Source organism: Tachysurus fulvidraco, chromosome 1, assembly GCF_022655615.1.
Source record: "Tachysurus fulvidraco isolate hzauxx_2018 chromosome 1, HZAU_PFXX_2.0, whole genome shotgun sequence".
Lineage (NCBI taxonomy): Eukaryota > Metazoa > Chordata > Actinopteri > Siluriformes > Bagridae > Tachysurus > Tachysurus fulvidraco.
The window spans coordinates 21,294,116-21,318,844 of record NC_062518.1 but is presented as its reverse complement, the minus strand read 5'-3'; the positions used below and the strand labels follow the sequence as shown (position 1 = coordinate 21,318,844).

At 39.0% G+C, this 24,729-nt stretch overlaps 1 protein-coding gene across 1 annotated transcript in view; it reads left to right on the top strand.

Moving 5' to 3' along the window:
- carmil3 (capping protein regulator and myosin 1 linker 3) overlaps positions 1–24,170 on the top strand; it is a 47,137-nt gene extending 22,967 nt beyond the window's left edge. Inside the window, exons 13-40 of the mRNA XM_027148670.2 lie at positions 1,663–1,772; positions 2,054–2,131; positions 2,525–2,601; positions 4,109–4,213; positions 5,439–5,508; positions 6,866–6,947; positions 7,560–7,656; positions 8,261–8,315; positions 8,646–8,818; positions 11,061–11,129; positions 11,481–11,574; positions 13,061–13,159; positions 14,687–14,806; positions 14,903–15,016; positions 15,208–15,383; positions 15,609–15,696; positions 16,597–16,707; positions 16,956–17,022; positions 17,423–17,610; positions 18,049–18,128; positions 18,907–19,065; positions 20,478–20,667; positions 20,791–21,028; positions 21,165–21,280; positions 21,410–21,518; positions 22,011–22,088; positions 22,180–22,299; positions 22,758–24,170. Of these exons, the coding sequence (XP_027004471.2) occupies positions 1,663–1,772; positions 2,054–2,131; positions 2,525–2,601; positions 4,109–4,213; positions 5,439–5,508; positions 6,866–6,947; positions 7,560–7,656; positions 8,261–8,315; positions 8,646–8,818; positions 11,061–11,129; positions 11,481–11,574; positions 13,061–13,159; positions 14,687–14,806; positions 14,903–15,016; positions 15,208–15,383; positions 15,609–15,696; positions 16,597–16,707; positions 16,956–17,022; positions 17,423–17,610; positions 18,049–18,128; positions 18,907–19,065; positions 20,478–20,667; positions 20,791–21,028; positions 21,165–21,280; positions 21,410–21,518; positions 22,011–22,088; positions 22,180–22,299; positions 22,758–22,798 (3,104 nt within the window). The 3' untranslated portion in view covers positions 22,799–24,170. The remainder of the gene's footprint in view (positions 1–1,662; positions 1,773–2,053; positions 2,132–2,524; positions 2,602–4,108; positions 4,214–5,438; positions 5,509–6,865; positions 6,948–7,559; positions 7,657–8,260; positions 8,316–8,645; positions 8,819–11,060; positions 11,130–11,480; positions 11,575–13,060; positions 13,160–14,686; positions 14,807–14,902; positions 15,017–15,207; positions 15,384–15,608; positions 15,697–16,596; positions 16,708–16,955; positions 17,023–17,422; positions 17,611–18,048; positions 18,129–18,906; positions 19,066–20,477; positions 20,668–20,790; positions 21,029–21,164; positions 21,281–21,409; positions 21,519–22,010; positions 22,089–22,179; positions 22,300–22,757) is intronic.
- Positions 24,171–24,729: the final 559 nt, after the last annotated feature.

Genomic DNA, 24,729 nt, shown 5'->3' with positions numbered 1-24,729 from the left:
ATATATATATATATAAAACACTGGATAGATTTTCTGCTATTTCTTACATACTATTTTCAGCATGTTCTAATTAGACCCCAATTAGAGAATTAATTAGGCATAAAAAAAAGCTTGATGTTTAACCCGAGAAACCTTTTTGTAATTGTTTCAGGCAGAAAAGTTTAAGCTTTTATTATTTCTTTCTAAATTTGCACTACAACCTGCATAGTTTTTGCAAGTTCCTCTGAATATAAATGAGCAAAAATCCTAGAGGGAGGGGAATTTTAATTTAAAGAAACACCTTTAACTCTGTCGGTAACACTGACCCTTATTGGAGACTCGGATAATGCTAACTTACAGAAAACCTTGCAGACTTGACAGCATTTAAATCTGTTCCTGTGGTGTGTATTTCGTATAAATCTTGTGAAAGCCATTACTATAGAAACTTTATCATAATAGAATAAGCAGTGCTGTAATAGAAAACCAATCAGCGCCTTTGGTCCAATCACAATCGAGAATTAAACAGCACTGTTGTATAGAATTATAAGCACATGCATTATAAATTGCATGTATAGAAATATGCTACTACACTACAAGATTTCATTATCAATTCCTTATGCAAACTTGTTCCTGGAAGGCATTTAATGAAGCATGAAGCATGTTGGTTGGAGCATTATGTAGAGGGGATGCTTTTTTTTTATCCGCAAGAGCTTTAGTGAGGTCTGGGGTGCAGTTAGTCTTAAAGTTAGTCCTAAAAGGTGTTCATCGGGGTTAAGGTCAGGACTCTGTGCAGGCCACCTTCATCAGCATGATCTTCATAAGCTTGGATTCGTTCAGGATATACAGTCTTATTTAGTTTGTTAAATGACTCCAGACTGATTTGGAGGTACATCCTTCCCTCAGGGCAACAACCCTACATGTGCTGCCAATACTGCTTGGGTACACTTTGGTTTCAATGTATCAAGAATTGAAAACCGCTGTGTCATCAATGGTCTCCATTTAATCAAAAGTTTACATACCCCAACAGGAGAGCTGGGGAAGATAAGCTTATTTATGTATCAGGATTACACCAGCTTGATTATCCTAAGGCATACCAGTATACACTTTAGAGCCAAAAGGAATGATAATTATACACCCCTGACCATTACACCAATATGTGGTTCTTCGATGTACTGTAATTTTATTTTTTTGAAGATTTTGTAGATTTACAATGTTCCTTCACTGAAACTAAGCAGCCCAAACCTGTTTCAGCATGACAAAGTACCTGTGCACAAAGCAAGCTCCATTAAGACATGGTTTGCCAAGTTTGATGAAGGTAAAAGCCTTGACTTCAATGCCATTGTACACCTTTGGGATGAACTGGAACACCAACTACACCCTAGACCTCACAAATGCTTTTTTGGCTGAGTAAAGGCTGCCCAGAAGAGTGGAGGTTATTCTATATAAGTGCAACATCTAAAATGAGATGTGGACATACTGTAGGATTTAATTGAGATGTATCATCAATCCTTGGGCCATCTAGTGTTTTAGCATGAAAGGTCCATTATTCTTAGGTTTCAGGGAATTAAATAAACATCATAGCTATTTATAGTATCACCAGCCACTTGCTCAAGCAAACAATCTGTGAAAGTAACTGTACTGTCTCTAATGTATTATTGGTTATTTATTGTTTTCCCCCCTCAGGTGTTAGTTCTCTGTCTCAGGCTCTATGTTCCGCTGAAGACTACTCAAACTCTCTTCTGCATCTCGACCTGAGCAAGAACCCGGGCATTCTTTCAGGGGAGGATGCTACGGTTAGTGCACACGAACAAATGAATACACACAAACACACACAAGCTTAAGGCTGATTATGAAAAAGTGATGGTGTTGTAACTTTGTAAAGGTTTAGAAAAAAAAAACACCAAGGAGTTTTAGAAGGATTCTAGTCACATGTTAGGAAGTGGCTAGATAAAGAGAAAAAACTCCCACAGCTTCAGTACTTTGAATCTGTAGCTCTGGCACTTACTCCATAAATGTCTGTCCATCTGTCTGTCTCACACCCTTAAACTGTATGTCTGTGCTCCTGTTTGTGTAGAATCTGTACCTGTTCTTGGCTCAGCCTAACTGCTTGGTGCATTTGGATCTCTCAGGCACAGACTGTTCAGTGGAATCAGTAAGTTTTCCTGAATACAGTAAACGACTCAACAATTCAGCATTCAGTTCAAACTCAGGTTCTTGTAGACTTTCCAGAGTAATCAAAGGAAACGTTATGGCGGATGTTACGGGCTGCTATTTATTTATTTATTTATTTATTTAAGTTTAAAACTTTCTTCTTAGAGTGACACTGGAGTTAAATAATGACCTGTTCATTATGTTCATTTATGAGGGTTAGAATATGTGGAGCATCTGCTACACAAATTTATATTTTTAAAAAATGCATTAATGTAAACCTGCGATTTGAAGCACAGCCAGCCTTACTATAAGCTGCTGTTACAGAAAATGAACCGACAGACAGATCTAAGAATTTAACGACACTGAAATGAATGGGTTTTTATTCCGTTTTCAGCTGTTTGGCGCTTTACTTCGAGGCTGCTGTGCCGATCTGTCCTACCTGAATCTCTCAAAGAACTCCTTCTCTCACAGGTGACTTATCAGTCAGGCTTCAGCACTGACCATGGATGAGGTTTGGACTTAAATCTATGTCTGCATGCTGTAAGCTTGCTGTCTCTAAACATGGTTGTAGACCGTAAAAGCACTCTGTGTAATAATATCTCTCTAACATTGTTGGTTAGGACAGAGTGGCTTCCATTAGTCAGCATTGTGTGTGTGTGTGTGTGTGTGTGGGTCTTAGAGAGAGAGAGAGAAAAAAAAGCTGGAGGGTGCAGACATACAGGAACACAATGATGTATATCTGCCTGCCTAAACTCCCCCTGGAACCCACCACTGCAATAGCATTCTATCCCCATAACTGCATTATGAGAATTTTTATGAAAAATGAGACTCGTTTGAGCAGAATTTAACTCTTCTATTCCCAAGTTTCTTCATTTCTCTCTATCTCTGTCCCTCTCTTTCTCTCTGCCCGAGTCATGATTTGAAAAATGCATCATCGTTTGCTGTACGGTTTTCGAAATGCTTTCATTAAGAGCAGAACACACATAGATAATAATGAGGCACGCAGTATTACATAAGTGCCTTACATAAGCATTCACCCCTATTGCTACGAAAGCCCTAAATTAGTTCTAATGTACATAAAGGTGACTTGTGCAAACAATTAAAGGTGCCTTATGATCGCAATATAAATACACCTGTTTCTGATAGAACCTAGATATTGTTGACTAATCCACATGAAGTCCAAGGATCATCAAAACAAGTCCAGACTCCAACTTATTACTCCCACAGCCACAGCCATCTTTAGTCTTAGTCTTATTTTTGACATTAAGTCAAAGAATAGAAAAATATGTGATTATAGACTTTCTTGAAGGAGGTTATTTGCTAAAATTCAGCAACAAGGCAAGGAAGTTACACAACACCCTATATGATGCTCCCACCACCATGCTTCACCTTATCCTTCTTATCCAAGGAAGTGTATACGTTTAGTCTTTAGTATTTAAAGCACTATACATTTTTTGATTTCTTCCATTTAATTCGAATCCCAGAGGCCCTTTTTTTTTTTGCATGTATCAAGCGATGACATCATGAGTTCACAGTGTGAATGAATGTTTCTATCAAATGAGTGATTGTGTATGTGTGTAATTAAAAACTGTTTAGAGTCACTGGGAGTATTCAGTGTCTCAGTGTCTATAGAATCTCAGTCTGTCTAAGGGCTGGTTCATTTTGTAACACAAGAGAGCACATGAATATGAGAGATTAGTCATTATACTCTTTGCTCGTGAAACATGCATGCACACCACACACGCACTTGCTCTCTCTCTCTCTCTCTCTCTCTGGGATGATCTTGAGGTTTCATCTTGTCATTGTGTCATCCATTATGGAGTATGTTTTGGTTTTTGCATTCTCAAGAAGCTGGAGAGAGAAGATTTTGACGCAAAAAGGGGAATTAAAAAAAAGATTTTGTTCCTTTTCCTTCTACTCTCTCTCTCTCTCTCTCTCTCTCTCTCTCTCTCTCTCTCTCTCTCTCTCTCTCTGACAGGAAAGTGAAAGAAACACTTGCCACCTTCCGTCAGTTCTTTAGCTCAGTGTTCAGCCTCAGCCATCTTATCATGGCCTCAATGAAGATGCCCCCAGATGTGCTCAGGTGAAACAACACCACTTATGTAACATAGAACAATTAAGCAGCAACATAACGGTACAGTGTTATGAAAACATATCAATCCATGCTGTACTAAATTCTCCATGACTCCGTGCCCACACCGAATTAGCATACCTAACTGAATCATGCAAGCTCATTTCCATTCTTACACTCGCTTACATGCGCTAGAGGATTTTTTTTAAACTTGGTGAATTCCTGCCTTTATTCTGAACATTTTTCACCATCTTTATTATTAGTTTTGTAACACTATAATCCTAGAAGCATACATGCCATATTCTGTTTATTTCATCTACTTCTTTTTTTTTTCTCCAGGGCATCCTAGACTACTTGTATATCTCATTATTTGTTATGAAATTACTATTTTTCATATCATTTCATACGACGTGGCAGCAGAGCAATGCATAAAATCATGCAGATACAGTACAAGACAAATGCTTCAGTTCATGTTTAAATCACGCGTCAGTATGTGGGAATTTTTCCCTCTTTCTGCTGCCATATGGGCTGTTTTTTTTAGAAACAGATGATCGCCTGGGACTTTCACTTTCTAGCATTTTTATAGATTATATTTTTACATAAAAAAATTGACTATGAGGCAGTTCTGTTGTTGGAAAATCCTCGTTGGGGATTTGGGGATGTTTGTGATGACAGTAAGTCAAATAATTGCTCTTCACAATCATGCTGAGCAAAACGCTGCAAATCAAACTGTTTTGTTTTTTTTGGAACGTTTTGGAAATATTAAATGATTACCGCTAAAAACAGAAATATCTATGAAAAAAAGTCTAGAGTGTCTATTTCATATTAGCCACCACTGTGGAGTGAGACATAACAAAGGCATTCAATGCTGAACATAGACACAACAAAAACATTGAGCTGACAAGTTACACGTCTATTCATAAAGCTCTTTCGTTTATTATCAGACCAAAACAAAACCTTTGCCAAATCTTCTTAGCGCTCATAAAAGTCACCCAAGCACAGAAAATATGAAGGTTTGGTTCACTTCCTGCGGTTTGTTTACTTGGAAGCAAACCAACAACACCTTTTTCAGGTGGACTTGTTTTGTACACCTTCGAGTGTGAACCGCACTGAGGCGGAAAAATATCCCAGGGTTAGATTTAGATGGATTAAACACCGAATACGTGAAAGCATGTGTTTGCTCGTTAATCTTTTAAGTAATAAATTGACACTTTCTATGATGTTTTTCTCTCATTAGGGCTCTATTTCTGGGATTGTCCTCCAACCCGCATATCTCTGACCTGCATTTGGACATCAGTGGTTGCGAGGTAGAGCTACTCACTTTTTTCTTTCGGGAAGAAAAACTTCATGCCAAAATCCATCTAGGCCAAGAACTCCAAGGCGTCCATTTTTCTCATCAGTATTAACCCCCTTGATCTATGGTTTGGAAGAATGCCTTTTCATTATCTGTACAGTCTGCGCTCTTGCATCAGCACTGTCCTGTCTGTAGTGTTGCATAAGCAGCAAATTGATGAGATGTATTAATGTACTGTAATGTGTTTGGGAAGAAGCTTGTGCTGGTTAGTGCGGTTATTTTTGGCGACTCCCGACAAGATGTGGGAGGTAGAGATGATAACAATGGAAGCCAAACAAGACAAGTCCATATGTTTTTTTTTTTTTTTTACAATTACATATGTTTATTTTCAACAGAAAAGCAATTACACATGAATACAATTGAATAAAAGCATTCAATTACCACAAAGGGGCTTACAGAAATCCAGGTGTCTCAGATTTACATCCGGAACAAATAAGACAGAGGATGAAATCTTGAGGCAGAACCAATTTACAGCATTTCCTTCTATAATTTCTAGCAAACAGTATATGTTTATTTTTGAATGTTGTGGGAGTGCACTGAGCATGTCCATATTGTTGTCTGCTCATATGCAGTTTCTATTTTGAAACCACAAAAAAAAAAAAAAATTAACTTTTTTACCACCCTCCTGAACCTTTTTCTAAAATATCATACGTAGCCACTCCTTTGACTTATAATTGAGAGCGGCTAATTATTTTATTCTTTTTATGAGCTAATGTATTTTTTTACATAAGCTAACATTCATTCACTTTAGTACGTATTAAAGGTTAGGTGCACGATGTTTGAAAGCCAATGATGACATTTGAAATCACCAAAACAAACACGCCCCTAACCCAAATGGGTGTCACCCCTGTATTAATAGCTCCACCCCACACATACATATGCAACCCAGGCAACTATTATGGCGGAACCTGTTGGGGCAGCTGGCCGAGGGGATATTTTTATCAATAAATGAACACAAAGACTAATACTATGGTAATACAAATGTGTTTTTGTAGTGTGTTGTACCGTGAAAGGTTTAGCTCCGTTTCACGCGGAAGACGACGTTCAACACCTAGAAATTGTCGGCAGGTATCCGCCATGTCAATGTTCCGATCACTTTCTGCTAATGTCAGACATGCGCACTGAACACTCTCTCCACCGCATATTGACAAGACACACCCCCTTTCTGTTCATTGGCTACACTTTGTTTTGTTTGTTGGCCCGACTCAGTTTTCTGAAGCATTTTTCATACATTGTGCACCCCGCCTTTAATGTCTGTAAATATGGAATGCTTCGTTGTATGTTTTATACTCCCTCTTTCTTTCTCTCAGCTCAGATCAGCAGGCGCAGCAGTAATAAAAGACTTGTTTCCCCAAGTCTCTAACATCAGTACCCTAGACATCTCAGATAATGGTAAGGAGAAATGGCATTCCAATACACCCTGTAACTAACTCTTACACTCATCAGAGAATTTCAGCAGATTTAATACAGAATTCTCAGCTTATCCTTCAAATCTTGTGGCTTTGTTAACATTTTTATTTGTCACGAATTGCAGTATAGTGAGATTCCTTATTCACATATCCCAGCTTATTAGGGAGCAGAAGCTTATCAGGCAGGGTCATACAGCTAGGCAGATAGGGTTAAGGGCTTTTTGCTGGGGCTTAGACCTTCTGATTAGTAACGAAGAGGTTTTAACTATTGATGCACCACTGATAAGAATAATAGTTGTCGCTGCATCAAGTGCTATTTTATAAGCTACTTGAAAACATGAATAAAGATTTTAGTAATTGATGTGATAATTATAATGGGGACATTTGTCAACATATTGCATATACACTACACCCCTATTAAATGTTTATTTAATTGCTTGGTATAGCACTACATGCTATAAAAAAAAGACTTGAAAATCTGGCAACCATGGAGGTCAAAACTACACCATGATCATTTTTGTAATCTGAATATTGACATAATGCACTTTGTTTATTAACTCATATTCTAATTCTCTGTGTGTTTAATTCACTTCAGGCTTGGATGCTGATCTTTACTCAGTCATCCCGGCCTTTTCCCGCCACCCCTCCATGAAGCATCTGCTGCTGGGCAAGAATTTCAATGTCAAGGGCAGGTATGGAGCAGATGGCTCAAATGTGCACTAATAGTCCATGTCCATTGATGCAGAGCTTGTTTTGTACCTTGGCTAACCTTTTAAGAACCAGCTTTAAGACTGTTACATAATCAGAACCGGAAAGCATTTAAAGTAAGGAAAATCAAGTTATTTGGCTAAAATATTACTTTAAACTTTTGTGGAAGAATCCAGTTTTCTGAACTGGCATTGTCATATCTTAGCTATTGTACTGTATCTAGCCAGCAGACCTACTCATGATACACTATATTGCTTCAGGAGATCAACAAGTACTAAACAATCTGTTTAGAAAATAGGAAAAAGTATCAAAGTTAGCTAGGTTCTTGAATGTAAATAAGTCAATAAGCAGCATTAACCTAAGGATTAATTTTATCGCATTTGACATAATATACAAGACAATAGCAGATTCAAAAAGTCAGTTAATTAATTGCATACTAAGCTGGGCTTGAAGGCTGCATAAAGGGTTTTTGAAATCCAAACTGAGAGCAGAGCCTGTATTTAACTGTATTCATTTTTATATAGTTCACTCATGCATTACATGCAGTAGGCATCTCATTTCTTCATCTCTGTCTCTTTCTCTCTGCAGGTTGATGGATGAAATCCTACAAAAGCTTGTGCAGTTAGTGCAAGAAGAAGAGTGTGTGAGCTCTCGAAGATACACATGCATTCTTTTTCTCGGCACTCAAAAACACACTTTCTACTCCTTAGCAAGCATGAACTCTGTTGTCTGATGTGTTAATTACAGTGCAGCTGAATAACTGATCCTTTTGTCTTTCTTTCTGTCTCTGTCTCCCTCTGAATGTCATTTATTTAATTTTCTCGATTTCAAGACGTCCTCTTACACTGCAGAGTTTTTGTTCTATGCTGATCACAATGTGTCCACACATATTGTACTTATACATTACCATTGCTCTTTATTAAGTTGTTTTTTTCTCTATTGCTAAAATGTATCCCTCTCTTTTTGTCTGCAGGGTCTGCAGAGCTTGTCCCTTGCTGACTCCAGACTGCGATCCAGAGGAACAGTGCTGGTGAACGCTCTCGGCAGCAACGCATGTCTCAGGAAAGTGGATTTGAGCGGTAATGGCCTGGAGGACACAGGGGCTAGGATGCTGAGCAAAGCCCTGCAGATCAACACTACTCTCAGGTAGAGTAGGGCTCAAATCTCCACTACAAACAGATTATTACTTGACAAAATAACATAGTTAACAAAATATATAATAAATATATAATGATTTAACATCTGCTGTATGAATTGATTAAAAAACAACACAGGAAAATCTTTGGTAAAAACAACCCTACGAATATATTCAAGTTTCATGTCGATCCATTTAACCATTTTCGAGATACAGACTCACATCCTGTTTAGCAGCTTTGCTTTCAAATTTGTTTGTGTGTTACAGGAAAACAGGTTTGAAAATCAAAAATCCTTCTGATAGGATTGATGTAGATTTATCTCAAGATCATTTCCTCCAAATTTAGTGAAGATTAAACGAATAAATTTTTTGTAAAATTTAAAAAAACCTGAAAACTCAAAAATGGCGGGAAATCCAATATGTCAGAAAATGAGGTGGAAAAGGAATCTTTAATGTATTAACGTTAATGTTTAGGCCCAGTGGTAGTGCTAAGACATGAAGTTGATGGGATGTGGTGTCAGGAAAATAATAATAATCTATTCTATGTGTAATTGTGCTATAATGTGGAGTGATGCTAATTTGAGTTGCTTTCTTCTTAGAGTTATTTCCCATATTGTTTGTGTGTGTGCGCTATTTCTCTTATACCATATCAGTGCCCAGTATTTATGAATCTATTAATTGTTTATCATTGAATTTAGTTGAATTGAAATCAAACTCCAATGATGTTAACGTTTTAAGAGAGCTTTTAGGCACAAATACCCAGAAAAAAAGTTAGCCTTAGCATGTAGCTACCTACATACTATCATGTGTGCCGATAATTGATCATATCTCGGTAAAGTAAAAGTGTATTAAACATTAGTATATTTAAGGTACATTATCAAATGCGCTAACAGTAGCCCCGCCCCCAGCCTCTGACAAAAGCGGTTCTTAAGTCTAGACCAGCAACGTCCACTTTTCCTGGTTCAGAGCCGGTGCTTTTGGTGTCGAAAAAGAAAGAACTGGTTCTAAATTAGGCTCTGGCTCCGAACCAGCACTCAAACTGCCTAGGTGGAAAAGGGGCAAAAGAGACAAGATATCAGGTAACATACAGAACTACAGTAACTCAGAGGTGCCTAGATACACACTGACTAATGAGACATTGACTAATTAGACCAAAACAGCTGAAACAGCAGGCGAGACCAACTAGTAGACAGAACATTAATCCCTGAACATGAAGCCAAATTAAAACCCTTTATTGTGTGTCAGAAGGAGGAGTGTTGATTGATGGGTAGTTCTAATGAAATTCAGTGCTGGGAGCAGAGACAAATATTTCTGATGTGAATGTCCATCACATCTTAAAAACAAGTGTAAAAGCACTATTTTAAATGTTATGATGGATTTCAATGTTTCATTTTCAGTAGGGGGGGGCACGGTGGCTTAGTGGGTAGCACGTTCGCCTCACACCTCCAGGGTCGGGGTTCGATTCCCGCCTCCGCCTTGTGTGTGCGGAGTTTGCATGTTCTCCCCGTGCCTCGGGGGTTTCCTCCGGGTACTCCGGTTTCCTCCCTCGGTCCAAAGACATGCATGGTAGGTTGATTGGCATCTCTGGAAAATTGTCCGTAGTGTGTGATTGCGTGAGTGAATGAGAGTGTGTGTGTGCCCTGCGATGGGTTGGCACTCCATCCAGGGTGTATCCTGCCTCGATGCCCGATGACGCCTGAGATAGGCACAGGCTCCCCGTGACCCGAGGTAGTTCGGATAAAAGCGGTAGAAAATGAATGAATGAATGAATTTTCAGTAGGGTGTAGTGATATTTATTTAATTACTTATTTGGAAGGAGTCTCTAGTGTCAGTGTTGAAACTGATACATACCTGATACCCGATACAAGCTGACATTTATGTCATTTAACTATAAGAGAAAAAAGGAGAGTTGCTTTGCTACAATAACTTTGCTGTTAGAAAGTACTTGATGACATGTTTTTTGTCATTCCATCAATCCAGCCACTCATTTTCTGAACCACTTATTCTACTCAGTCAGGTTAGCATGACTTTGGACTGAGGGAGAAAACCAGAGTTCCCAGAGAAACCATAAAACCATTATTACAAAAGTAACTGTGAATGGATGAAAAAAATTTTTTTTAGGATGTGCTGCTATTGGAATCAAAGTCAAAGCAGATCACCGTACTGTTGATTAGTCTACTTTAACTATTAAGTGTTTTATTTCTTACTTGACAGATGGATTTTCATCGTTCCATTTTTATTTCCTGTTTTTAGGAACGTGACATGGGATCGGAACAATACGACAGCAGCTGGGTTTCAAGATGTAGCACGCTCTATGGAGCAGTAAGCTCCCGACACACACACACACACACACACACACACACACACACACACACACACACACACACACACACACACTTCCACTCTACAGTACACTCAAAACTGTTCTATGACTCAGTTATTTGTTCCTTTTTTTTAAAAATAGAATTTTCTAATCCTGGCCACTTAACCTTGGAGCCTCATTTAGTCACTGTATCTGGGCGGGTTAACACGGCCGAATAGAGCGTGCGCTATAAAGCGAATTGTAGAAGATCTAAAGGTTTTTCTTTAATGGTGCCTTGGGAAAATTTTCATATGTTGCTGCTGCTTCATAGATATGTATTTATCTCTCTGGCTTGCTGTTTCATTTCTTAGTAATTTTACTCTGCAGTGTATGCCTGTACCACTGAGCGATGTTACACAGGCATACCGCAGTTCCCCCGAGAGGACGGAACAGGCAATGACAAAGGTGAGGAAGCGGGAAATGAACAAAAAACGTGATTGAGTTTTCAGGTACAGACAAGAAACAGTTGCAAGTGGAGCTCACCTCCGGGTATTACAATTTGATGGAAATGTAAATCATTATGGCAGGAGGTTACCGATAACAATGATGTAATAGGGTTTCACACTGCTTTATAAAGAAATTATTATATTTCAAGTGTGTCTAGCGGTACACAAACACACACAAACACACTTCCAAACACAGCAGGGTTGTACTGCAATCTCCCGTCGATGCAGGCAACACACTGTAACCCAATCCAATAACTCAGCACCCTGTGTCTCTGCTGTTACCTCTGTAGTGCCATAGCTCTGCCCACTCTCACAGGTTCCAGAACTTTCTCAAATGCAAAGTGATATTTCAGAAGAAATGTCATAGAATGGAATTTGTTGCAATGAACAATGGCTGAATTTATTCATACCTTTCTATCCCTTCCTTCCTTCCTTCCTTCCTTCCTTCCTTCCTTCCTTCCTTTCTTCCTTCCTTCCTTTCTTTGTTTCCTTCTTTATTTCTGTTTCACTGCCTTTCTTTCTTTCTTTCTTTCTTTCTTTCTTTCTTTCTTTCTTTCTTTCTTTCTTTCTTTCTTTCTTCCTTCATTCTTTCCTTTCGCTCTTTTTATATTCCCTTCCTTTCTTTATTTGTTTCCTTCTTCAATTCTGTTTCCCTGACTTTCCTTCCTTCCTTCCTTCCTTCCTTCCTTCCTTCCTTCCTTCCTTCCTTCCTTCCTTCCTTCCTTCCTTCCATGTTACATTCCTTCCTTCCTTCCTTCCTTCCTTCCTTCCTTCCTTCCTTCCTTCCTTTATTTCTTTGTTTCCTTCCTTTCTTCTTTGCTTTTTACATTTCTTGTTATCGTTCCTTTTTATTTTTTCCTTATTCTTACCTTCTTTGTTTGTCTCATGTTTTCTGTGCTAAACTCACAGTGATCCTGACCCTGTTTGCTCCCTGAATCTTCCAGATCCATGCCGATGCCCTTATTTTTTTTTTTTTTGAGTTCTCGTCATTTAGAGATCACACGCTGCTTCTGCTCATGGCTTCTCATTATAGAAAGGAAATTATTAATAACTGTTCACCAGGTGTCAGGTGTCCTCATATCCTGTCCACGAGTATTTCCTCACCACTGTGACCTCTGGCTTGCTCGTTAGGCATACATTACTAAATGAATCCATCAATATTTTTTCATTACTATACATTCTTCAGGTAAAAATTATTATTTTTTTAAATACTCAGTAGTACATTTGTGCATGTTTACAATCATAGCATTGCGTAGAAGCTTTGCTTATGAGGGTGACTTTGAAAAGTTTCATACTTATCTTGACTGTCCAAGCGTTTAATTCGGCTCATTTCCATATGACTGCAATGCTTATCTGAACATCATTGTCAGTGTCGAACACGCAGTTTCTAACTCCGATCGGCTCTCTGTCTCCTTGTGTCTTCCTCTCCATTTTCCATCTGTCAGATCCAGCGGGCATTGTTAAGAAACAACCAGACTCAGCGCTTCTCTCAGAAACAGGCTCTCAGACTGCATCAGGGTCTGGTGACTAGCACTGCTGAGCAGGTACTCTTACCATGCTGACAGTCAGGTGATGCAATAAGCAGGAAAAGGTTGCCGGGGACTGAGTTTGTTAAATATAACCAGGACTGGAAGACAGCTATGTCTGTTAATCTCTGATAAGTCATGCATGCGGAACTGAAAATCTAGTACAGGTTGGCAGAATTTTTAATGGGAGACATTGAACTAAATTATAATTATAGAAATATTACTATTATTAATAATAAAAAACTATCACACTGGGAGTCTATGGCAGCCTAGAGAATAATTCTTACTTTTATTAGGTGGCCAAGCACAAAAAATAGCTTATAGTGTGTGTATATATATATAATTTTTCCTCTTCTTCTTCTTTAATAATAATAATATTATTATTAATAATAATAATAACAATAATAATAATAATAATAATAATAATAATAATAATAATAATAATAATAATAATAATAATAATATGCTTACACAATGGGAGCCAATGGCCACCCATAGAACACTTCCTATTGTTATTATGGGGCCAAGCACCAAAGTTGCATAGTTACACACAGTGATTGTATATTTTCTTTTTCCTCTTCTTTCTTTCTTTCTTTCTTTCGGAGGGAGGGAGGGAGAAGAAGAGAAGAAGAAGAAGGACGAAGGAAGGGGAAGGAGGAGGGAGGGAGGGAGGGAGGGAGGGAGGGAAAGAAGAAGCAGAAAGAAGAAGAAGGAAGAAGAGGAATCATAGGAGTAAGATCGGATTATTCTGACTCTTCTGTCTTCTTCTCCTTCCTTCTTCTCCTTCTTCTTCTTCTTCTTCTTCTTCTTCTTCTTCTTCATATCCTTCCTTCTTTCCTTCCTTCCTCTTTCTTTCTTTCTTTCTTCTTCTTCTTCTTCTTCTTCTTCTTCTTCTCCTTCCTTTCTTTCTTTCTTTCTTTCTTTATTTCTTTCTTTCTTTCTTTCTTTCTTTCTTTCTTTCTTTCTTTCTTTCTTTCTTTCTTTCTTTCTTCACCTTCACAACAATGGAAGCCAACGGCAGCCCATAGAACACTTATTACAGTTTTTAGGGGGCCAAGCACGTGCGGTAGCTTTCATATAATGATGTATGTTTTATTATTATTATTATTACACAGTAATATTACACAGTAAATGTTCGCACCAATTTTAACCTGTGAGCTGAACTGCAGCTGGCACTAATCTCAGAGTAGCTGTTATAGAAAATGATACCACTTTGTTGAATATTTAATCCTGAGTAAATCACAGTTTTATAATCGCTTATTGTCTACATAGCAACATCTAATTCACTTAATCCAAGATTACTCATTTAAAAATGTGTTCTTATTAAAAAAATGTTTGTTTTGCATTCATGCAAAGATTCCCCAGTGTAATAAGTTGTCCACCACATGAAAATCATCAGGACACGATTACTTGGCTCACAGACATCCCATAGCGTTAAACGTCATTAATATAACAGTAGAACAAGTATGAGTTTTTCATTAATAAATAAAGGAATTAGATTTAAGAATGAAATCACTTTTTATTCTCTCTCTATATGTGCTGTAGGTGATGGAGCGCTTGTGCGTACGCGTTCAGCAGCAGGTATGTGTATTAAGAGCAGCAGGTGAGGGAGAAGATTTACAGGCAGCCAGACAAGTTCTGAAGGAGGCCAGGAACTCTCGCGCCGTGAGTCTCAGTATTCATTAGGAAAGCAAACATTAATGTTGATATGCAGTTATTTCTAGCTGATTGTTAATAACTGTCATCTCTGTTGGCTTCCAGCTTTACCCTTCGCTGTGTGAGCTGGCTCATGTGCTCTCCGTAGATGGGCCAGTTAGACAAAAACTGGAGTCTCTCACTGGAGAACTGGCGAAAGCAGCAGACAAAGAGCTACAAGTGAGGTTTTTTTTTTTCTTGTCTTCTCTTTTTGGTGATTGTACAGTAGTATGGCTTATCAGCTTATTAGAATTAAGCATTCTCGTTCGAGCTTCTTGTTTAATAATAATAATATTTTTTCTTCAACCATTGTCAAACCTTGGACATCGAATTTTTTTTTGATTTTATTTTTTTTATTTCTGGTGATTCAGGTGATTGTTGACTCCATGGTGTCTCTGTGCCGAGAACTCTGTCCCCTTTCCTCGGCTGCAGCAGAGCATCTTTCTCCTCCTCTCTCTTCTGTCTCTGAGCGTGTGTCCATCCCTCGTTCTGACATCCGCAATGCTCTGATGGAGAGAGCAGCCCAGGATATTAACCAAGCTTTAGAGTAAGAAATGAGGCATAATAATATATACAGTATTACAGAAGAGCTGAAATGAAAACTTGGCGTGTCACTTGGTGCGTTACTGTGCTAACACACACACAAACACGCACAAAAAATTCATGCTCATGTAATTAATAAGCAAGGACTTTACTAACCATTTACTCTCTCTCTCTCTCTCTCTCTCTCTCTCTCTCTCTCTCTCTCTCTCTCTCTCTCTCTCTCTCTCAGAGAAGTCAAGATGTCTGTAGTTTCCTATCTCACCAACTCGGTAGTGGACCAGATCCTTCAAGAGCTCTATGCCACTCACAAGACACTGGTACTGCATTAATCCATTACTATTCTCAACAGGGTTGCCAGATTTCAGGTAAATTTCCAGTGCAAACTGAATCAAGCAAAAAAAAAAAAAAAAAATTCTTCTGATTCACAGAAGATAAGGGACCCAGCATAGGAGAGGTTCTATACTGTACATCATAGATACACTGTCTGCACTTGCATTTTCCTTTTATTGGCTCTGGCATGTGTTTCGCACAAATCAAGTACATGCTCAATTAGGCTTTGCGTTAGTTCAGGCAGGCCACGTCGTCAAGCGTGCATCAGCTGTTAATCAGCAGTCCACGACGCGCACCAATCCGGTTACGTCATCCATATTACCCGACCATTTAAATTCCCATTCATTGAGCCGCTTTCTAGCGCATCGCTGCTGCTGCGACTTAAACTCCCTCCACCAACCCCGACTCCACCATGCCGAACCCGTGTTTGTTGTACCATTTACGTCTTAAATCTCCACTCATTTTCTCTCTCTCCCCCTCTCTCTAATTATTTTATATTTATTCATCCATTTATTCATTTATTATTTGCAAAAAAAATTTTTTGTAGTTGCTGCTGTCCCCGCTCGGTCCATGCATGCGCACTGACGAGCGCGCAGATTCCTGCCCCGAACAGAACCATACCGCCAACATTAACTCTATGCTATCATCTAATCAACTCTCATTTGACAAGTGGTCCTGACAGAAAAAAGATTATGGCAACTATAGATGTTTTTAAACATAACTCAATGACACGCTTATATCCAAAACAAGCCCAATTTGGTGGGTCAATCATAACCCTGGCAACCCGTGATGTGTCAGCTGACATATCTGTGTAGCAGTATGTTTAACTAAAGAGCTATTAGTACAGTAGTAATAGTAATAGTTGTATGTGTTCATTCCGGTCGTAGCTTCAGCAGGTGGCTCGGATGAGGCGAGCTGAAGACGGCACGATGGTCCGTCACACGCTCCGGCATACTGACACCGCCGACATCCCAGAGGACGATTTCAGTATCAGCATAGTAAGAAAATAGGTCCAGTGATTTTGAGAAATGGAATCCAGGCAATATCTCGTTTTTTTTTTGGTTTTTTTGCATAGCAATACAAATACAAATGCTTCCAAATACTACCTGTATTGTTGTTTATTATTTGAAATCGATTTACAGGAAAAAGCTGAAGCTATGCTACATGGTTCTGCCATCTGGTTTTGAATGTTTTGACATTTTGACGCACACCGCACTCTTTACCCATTCACTCTGTCTGTGCTCAGGATACAATAGCCATAAAGAAGCGCACCTCCAGGACACGACGCATCCGGCCCGTCTCCACCAGGCTGAGTGAGTCACACTTTGACAGCTGCCACCAGGACAATTAGACACGTCTGACTCAATAGCAAAATACAGCTCACAGATAAGAAACGTGTGTGAAGGGATAATAATGTATGAAAGGATGTCGAGCGGTGACTCAGCATTCGAGGTTCTGCCCAAGTTCAAATCGCAGCACTGCTCAGAAGAGCCACTTTTGTGACTTTGCAAATGAATGAATGTAACGTCGGTAATTCGAAAACAAACACATTCGATGGCCACTTTATCAGGAACACCTATACATCCCCTGCAGATCTTTATAGAGTTACACAGTGCTGTTCATTCTGAGATACCTTTCTTAAAGATGCACAATGTTTCCAGGTAAAAGTGTAAATCTAGTGTAAGTCTCCCTTGACTTTCTTTTTTCTTCCAGGTCTAGGCGACGATCCCAACTTCTCTCCTTCACTAGCAGCGCCTCGTCCGTCTGCCCCGCTTTCTCACTTAAGCTCTTGGGATAATTTGTCCAGCTTGCCAACCCAAGGTGCACCTCTGCGCCACATAACCCACATCAGACCCCGCCCACCAAGAAGGCATCGACCAGGACACACCCCTCCAGATATGGTAAAGAGCAGACGAATGCTTAGCTCAGTACAGCATGACAAAGACAAATTAATAGGAATTGCTGGACCAACGGCTATTCTTTTTATTTATGGTAACTGAAATATAATTATATATATTTGACCCAAAATACCTAAAATAACCTCAAAGTTTCGATGTTGATTTCTGAGCCTCGCCGCATAAATTGCATTTCCCTTTAACTTGAAAGGCCGCAGGCGGGATTTCTGTTTCCTCTTGCAGATCTGCTTTGCTTTGCTAATCGAATTAATCTCACGAACTAAACACAGGCACTTGTTTCACATGACAAGATGCAGGATCCTTAAACGGTTATCTGATCCGTAATTATCTACAGGATCATCTAAAACAGCCACAGGCCTGAAATTTAAAATAAGCAGACGTCCTTGTTGTCCTGATTCCAATTGGTTTTCGCTTGTCTTGCAGCATTCTTCTGAGAACGGTGGGGTGAACCTGCTGGATGATGGACTACCTGATTTCTACACCAAGAGAGTCTTACCAGACAGGTATACCCTTTGTTTTGTCCTCGTCTTTATTAGTGAACATTTGAAGACTTCGTAAGGAAGGAATTAGCGTTAAGTCTGTAATGAACTCAGAAATGACGCTGACCTCTTAGTTCCTCAGGAGCTCTTGCTTAATTGTACTCGACTGAAAATTATATATAACAACTATAAAATAGGGGGGCACGGTCTCTTAGTGTTTAGCACGTTCGCCTCACACCTCCAGGGTTGGGGGTTCGATTCCCGCCTCCGCCTTGTTTGTGTAGTTGTGCATGTTCTCCCCGTGCCTCGGGGGTTTCCTCCGGGTACTCCGGTTTCCTCCCCCGGTCCAAAGACATGCATGGTAGGTTGATTGGTATCTCTGGAAAATTGTCCGTAGTGTGTGAGTGTGTGAGTGAATGAGAGTGTGTGTGTGCCCTGCGATGGGTTGGCACTCCGTCCAGGGTGTATCCTGCCTTGATGCCCGATGACGCCTGAGATAGGCACAGGCTCCCCGTGACCTGAGAAGTCAGGATAAGCGGTAGAAAATGAATGAATGAATGAATGAATGAATGAACTATAAAATAGTGTCAACCAAATAAGGATGAGGTTCAGATGGATGTTAAAGATAAATAGTCAATTAATCTGTCAGCAGTGCTGCTGTTGTAGGAAATGTTATATTCTCGATTCAGATTGTCAGAATGTTTTGACCTACTGACCAATCAGCATAGAGGATTTAATAACAGCGTGGTATAAATGCCTTAGAATCGAATTTGCAGTGCAGACTTTCTGTTGTCTTTTACAGTCAGTTGTCCTCACATCATGTCCAGTCTCTGAGGCGGAAGAAGAGGCGCAACGTGCTGTCTATTTTTACTGGATTCAGGAAGAACCGTTACTCCGCATCATATCAAGAGCCGGAGACTGCAATCCAGGGGGAAGGGTGTGGGGATGAATGCCGCACCGAGTAAGTTTTTTTTTTTTAAACGTCATCTAGACAAGCAAGGTGTCGTTTTGTTAGGAGGTAGAAACACATCCAATATGCGGTATAACCGAGCCATGCATGTGGGTTGGCTCGTCCTATATTTCATACTGCTGAGTCCTCATTTCTCATCTGTCATTTCTCAGAAATATCATCCAGTCGTGCTACTTACATCAGATCAATAGCTGCTGAGAGGATATGAAAGAGGCTGGAGGCAGATATAAAGGCAAGGGAGTGGGCATACAAGTTACTCGAGCGTATATAAATCATTCAGGCACATTTAGAAAATGTACATAAAAGAGCACAAGAAAGAGAGAGAGAGTGATGTTTGAAGTGATATGGAATATACAAGGAAGCTTCAGAAATCAGGGTGTTGATTTATACACCCCATGAGCAATGCAAAACTCCCTGAAACCTCATGATTGCAGTGTGAATAGTATAATGGAGATTATTAGGTATGATGCAGATTATTATATATGCTCTGATCCTACAGTGGGTTTAAATAGGTGTAGATTGTAAGATAGAGTGCCAGCAGGGATGCTGGCAGGCCTTGCCTTGACAGCATCACTGAAAAAGAGAGAGCCAGAAGGTAACACAGGCATGAGGTCACCCTGGGACATCAGCATCCAGCCAAGCCACTATCAACATGATAGACTTGTAATTGTTTCACTATAAATAACCAAATAAAATGGCTTTTTTTTTTTTTTTTTTGGTGGTTGTTGCTTGGGTTGCTCATTTGTTTTCCTTGTCTTCTTCATGTCTGCATTAAGGGTATAAATAGCTTTTGTCCTTAACTGGGTAGACAGGCATAGGACATAAATGTGTATTCACTCATTCAAAGCTGTGTGCTTTAATTTATTTTAGATTGTTGCATTTGCACTATTATTATTATTATTATTATTATTATTATTATTATTATTATTATTATTATTATTATTATTATTATTATTATTTAAGAATTAGTTTTAACCCTTCAGGCTTCAGTATTATTATTATTATTATTATTATTATTATTATTATTATTATTATTATATTTTACTCTAATTTAATTTTTATATTTTATGTAATTGAAAATTAATTATTAAAAATCGATTTTTAGGACATTTACAGTAAATTTATTTATTTATTTATTTATTTATTTATTTTATTTTATTTAAAACATTGGCTTCATGACAATAGCTTTGTCCTCTGAAAGGGATTTTTTTATTTAACCAAGTAACTAAATACTGTTTTATTGATATTATTTATTTAAAAAAAGGTTTTATGGCAATATTTACAATATGTATTTTTTTTTTACAATACCATCAATCTGTCCATCCTATTGGTTTTAAACGTAATTCCATATAAAGGTTAATCAGTTTTATGTATTAAACTATTAACATTAATTTGAATTCCAGCGCAGGACCCGAGGTTCTGTACTCTGTGATTCATCGCCCTAAAGACTTCCAGAAAGCAGAGACCCAGAGAGAGGAAAGCAATTGCGGTCCACGAGAAGAAAGATTTTTTCAGGTCTCAGGTCGAAATTTTTATGGCATTCTCCTGCCAGGGATGAGGGCAATGAGTCCCTCCTGCACCCCACAGAGACAGGTAAGCTTCATTAGAACTGATACTCAGAGAATATAATTATTAATAGACATCAAGAGAATTTATTATACCATAGCACATGATTCATTTACAGAAGCTCTGCCATGACTCTCTCTTTCTTATCAGTCACCCGAATACAGCGAAGTCTTCATCTCCCCAGACGTCCCCGCAAACAGGGATGATGAAGGACAAAAATCTCCTAAAGACAATCAAGATGAACCACATGTCCAGTGTTCGACCTCGTCTTCCACTCAGTCCGAGGAGGAAGTGGCGACCAAGTCTCAGCAGAGACCCGAGCCTCCTCCACAGAGCAGCAAGCCAAGACTGGGGAACACAAGACAGCACCATCTGAAGGAAAATTCTGGTAATGCGGGAGTTTTAAGAAATAATGAGAGTATCGGTTTGTACGGATGTTTTACAGACATGTCATGAAATGTCCTGACTAAAATGGTCCGTGAGGTTATACAGGCAAAGTATGAGTAATAGTTCTTGTCCTTTAGGTAAGAGTGCTGAAGAAGATTCTGAAGGAGAGAAAGATGGGGTCGATAATGAAAAGGACATTCAGGAAGCCCAAACACAGAAAGCAGAAGGACAAACTCCTCCCATCTCTGAAAAGGTGTGTGTGTGTATTAGTGCAGACCTACAGTACAGTAGTTAGTGTTTGTGCATTGATCTTTAGTATTAATTGTAATCTTACTGGCTTATAAATGATCAGTTAATATTAGTGTTAAATGTCATTTCCCAGCTTGACGATTCACCTGAGAAATCAAGTGACCAGAACCAAGTACAGACTCCTGTACCAGTTGCTCCTACCAAGTCTACATCCAGATTATTAGATTCACCCGTCCCTCAAGGTAAAATCAAATCAGCTTTGTGTACAGTATGTGTTCTCAATTAGCTTTGAAAGCTAATGCACCTTTGCCGGAAGGTGCCATTTTTTCATCTTCAGCTGTCTAACAGAATCCTGAAGATAGACAACCACTCAAAGAACATAATACCCACGGTGAAGCATGATGGTGGCAGCATGACTACTAATATAGGGACTACTAATATAGATGTTTCCATGAGGCCTTCTATCTTGACTGCTTGCCAAAAAAAGACAGTTAATCACGTACAAGAACCTTGTATCCTTAGTGAAGCCCGGTGGTGGCTGCATCATGCTATGTGACTGGTTTTGTTTTTCTCTAGCAATTGTCTAGTTTGAACGCACTTCTTTTTGTTGTCGCTACATCCCATTAATGCTGGAAAAAGTGACATGATTTATATAGGTTTCTTTAATTGCACTTTTTACTGATGATGATGATGATGATGATGGTGGTGGTATCTCTGATGGTATGCATGGCTAGGTGCAGAGAAAGACTCTTCCTCAATTGGACTGGACGCAAAGACTCACAGGTACCGAAAGGCTCACTCGTGTGAGGCAGGTAAGTGTTCTTCTCCTTTTCTACTATTCTACTGACTATTCTATTGGTTAGACTTAAAGAATACGATCGAGTTCTTACTGTCTTTGTTAAGGCTTTAATTCAGGAATGGAGGAAGACAGCCCTGGCGATGTGGAGAGGTCCACAGACCCTAAACCACCAGTGAAAAAGCCTCGACTGCCCCAAAGAAGAAACAAATCGTTTGATATTCCTGGTAAAATTCCTGTCCCTGAGACTTTTATATACAAATGCTTTAATGAAAAGGTGTGTGTGTGTGTGTGTGTGTGTGTGTGTGTGTGTGTGTGTGTGTGTGTGTGTGTGTCTGTGTGTGAGTCTGTTTGTGTCTGTGTGTGTGTGTCTGTTTCTGTGTGTGTGTGTGTCTGTGTGTGTGTGTGTGTGTGTGTGTGTCTGTGTCTGTGTCTGTGTGTGAGTCTGTTTGTGTCTGTGTGTGTGTGTCTGTTTCTGTGTGTGTGTGTCTGTGTGTGTGTCTGTGTGTGTGTCTGTGTGTGTGTTTGTGTGTGTCTGTTTGTGTGTGTGTGTGGTGTGTGTGTGTATTTCTGTGTGTTTCTGTGTGTGTGTGTGTCCTCGCAGATGGCTCCGAGCTGACCTTTAACTAATCCAGACTATTTAAAAAGGTAACATAAGGTTTTGTCTTTTTGTCTCTCTCTGTAGGTAAACAAAGTGCAGAGCCAAGCAACAGTGAAGCCTCGTGATCAAACAGGGTTTTTTGTTTTGTTTTTATTTTTCTCTCAAGTAGATGGAGGTCAAGCAAGAGAGGGACAGGATCATGAGGAATGATGCTATGCTTGAATGAAATTGCATTCCCAATTCAGTGTCAGTCATGTTCACACACACACACACACACACACACACACACACACACACACACACACACACACACACACACACACACACACACACACACACACACACACACACACACAGCTTGACTGGTGTCTTTCATACCCTTTAAATCACTTGTTTTGCATAATTCAATTCATATTCCTACTTCTGCCTGTTCTCCATCTCTCTCTCTCTCTCTCTCTCTCTCTCTCTCTCTCTCTCTCTCTCTCTCCTCACTTTTGCTTTCATTAATCTTTACTCATTAAGCAGTACTGCTATCCTTTTTTTATAAGGTACAATAAGCAATATTTCCCTCTTGCACCTCATAAGCTGTGTATGCTGTTATTTACTTGCCTGGCTTCTTGCTATGACTTCAGAATATTATTGAACATCCAGCGTTGCCCCAATTTCTTTTTTGTGCCACCTAGAAAAGCAATCACACTGGTGGACACAATGTCTCGAAGGGCCAAAAAAATTCCTTCAAAAATAATGAGCAGGGGATTACTTTTTTCTTTTTCTTTTTTTTTTAAATTCTGACATCAAAAGTGAGTGCAATTTCACTTTCATGCGTGTTGCATTTGTACCAGACTGTAATACAATCACTGTCCAATCACAGGCTTTTTTATAACATCTTTGATAATGATTGCTCCTACTGTAGTTTATCCTGCTGTGAGATACAAAGTACAGAATCATGAGATGCTGGAGCTTCTCCTTCTGTGATAGGAAAGTGATTGCATTTCAGTGTGACCAAACTGCAACCCAGTGATGAAAGTGAAATGCAGTGCAGTAGCAAATCCAGGGGCATTCAAGGAACGCAAGATTCGATGCAGTGAAGGTTTAACTTTTCCACATAGTGTGGTAGTTTGTCTGTCACAGATGTTTTAGGTATTTTGTGATTGCGTTTCTTTATGGCACTGATTTGTTTCCATAGATTTTATGTATTTTAGAACCTGCAGGATTTCAGTGTATAGCATCTCCATAGCAACGCTGGTTAAGCTGATTTGCACCAAGCGTTGATTCATTATGCCTTTAGGCTTGCTGTTTTTTTATTGTTTCGTTGTTGCTAGGTTTTAATTTTTTTTTTTTTTTTTTTGAGAACGTTAACGGCATTTCAGATCAAAAACACAAATGTTCACGTATATTCTATGCTGTTCCGTAAAGAGCAGAATTTTACTGTATTTAAATGAGCTCTATTTTTTACTGGTGTTGTGAATGTGACAGTCAATAAACCGGAGAATCTCAGTCTGAGGAACGTTTTCCTTTAGCAGCACTTAAGGGACAAAAAGCCTACTCTAAATATAATGGTCTGTTCTGCCATGTTTTATGCTTTATAAGTGAAAAACTTTAAAGGAGTTACTGAATTCAGCTACAGGAAGAGGGATATTAATTAGTAATATACATTCAGCCTTTGATGGATAGATGGATGTGTCATTTGGCAGTCATAATGTAGTTCCTTATCTGGTCAAAAGAGGGCGCCAGATGCCAACAGCACATTTTTAGTGCTAATTTTATCAGTAGTTTATTGGGTATTTGGGAAGAAAGCCTCCCATCCGAGGTAATTTATAAGCTTGTGGAATTATAGAGGATTTGCCAAAAAGGAATGATCCACAATCACAATATTGCAAAAAAAATGAGATACCAAAGAAGTCATGATGGCTTTCCAATAAAGTATTAATATTTGCACTTTTTACAAATGTTTGTAATAATGTTTAAATACTATTGGATTTTGAAGGTGGAATGGATATAGCCAAAGAGCTAACACCCCAGTAAGGTGCTAAAGAGGACTAAACAGCTTCAAGAC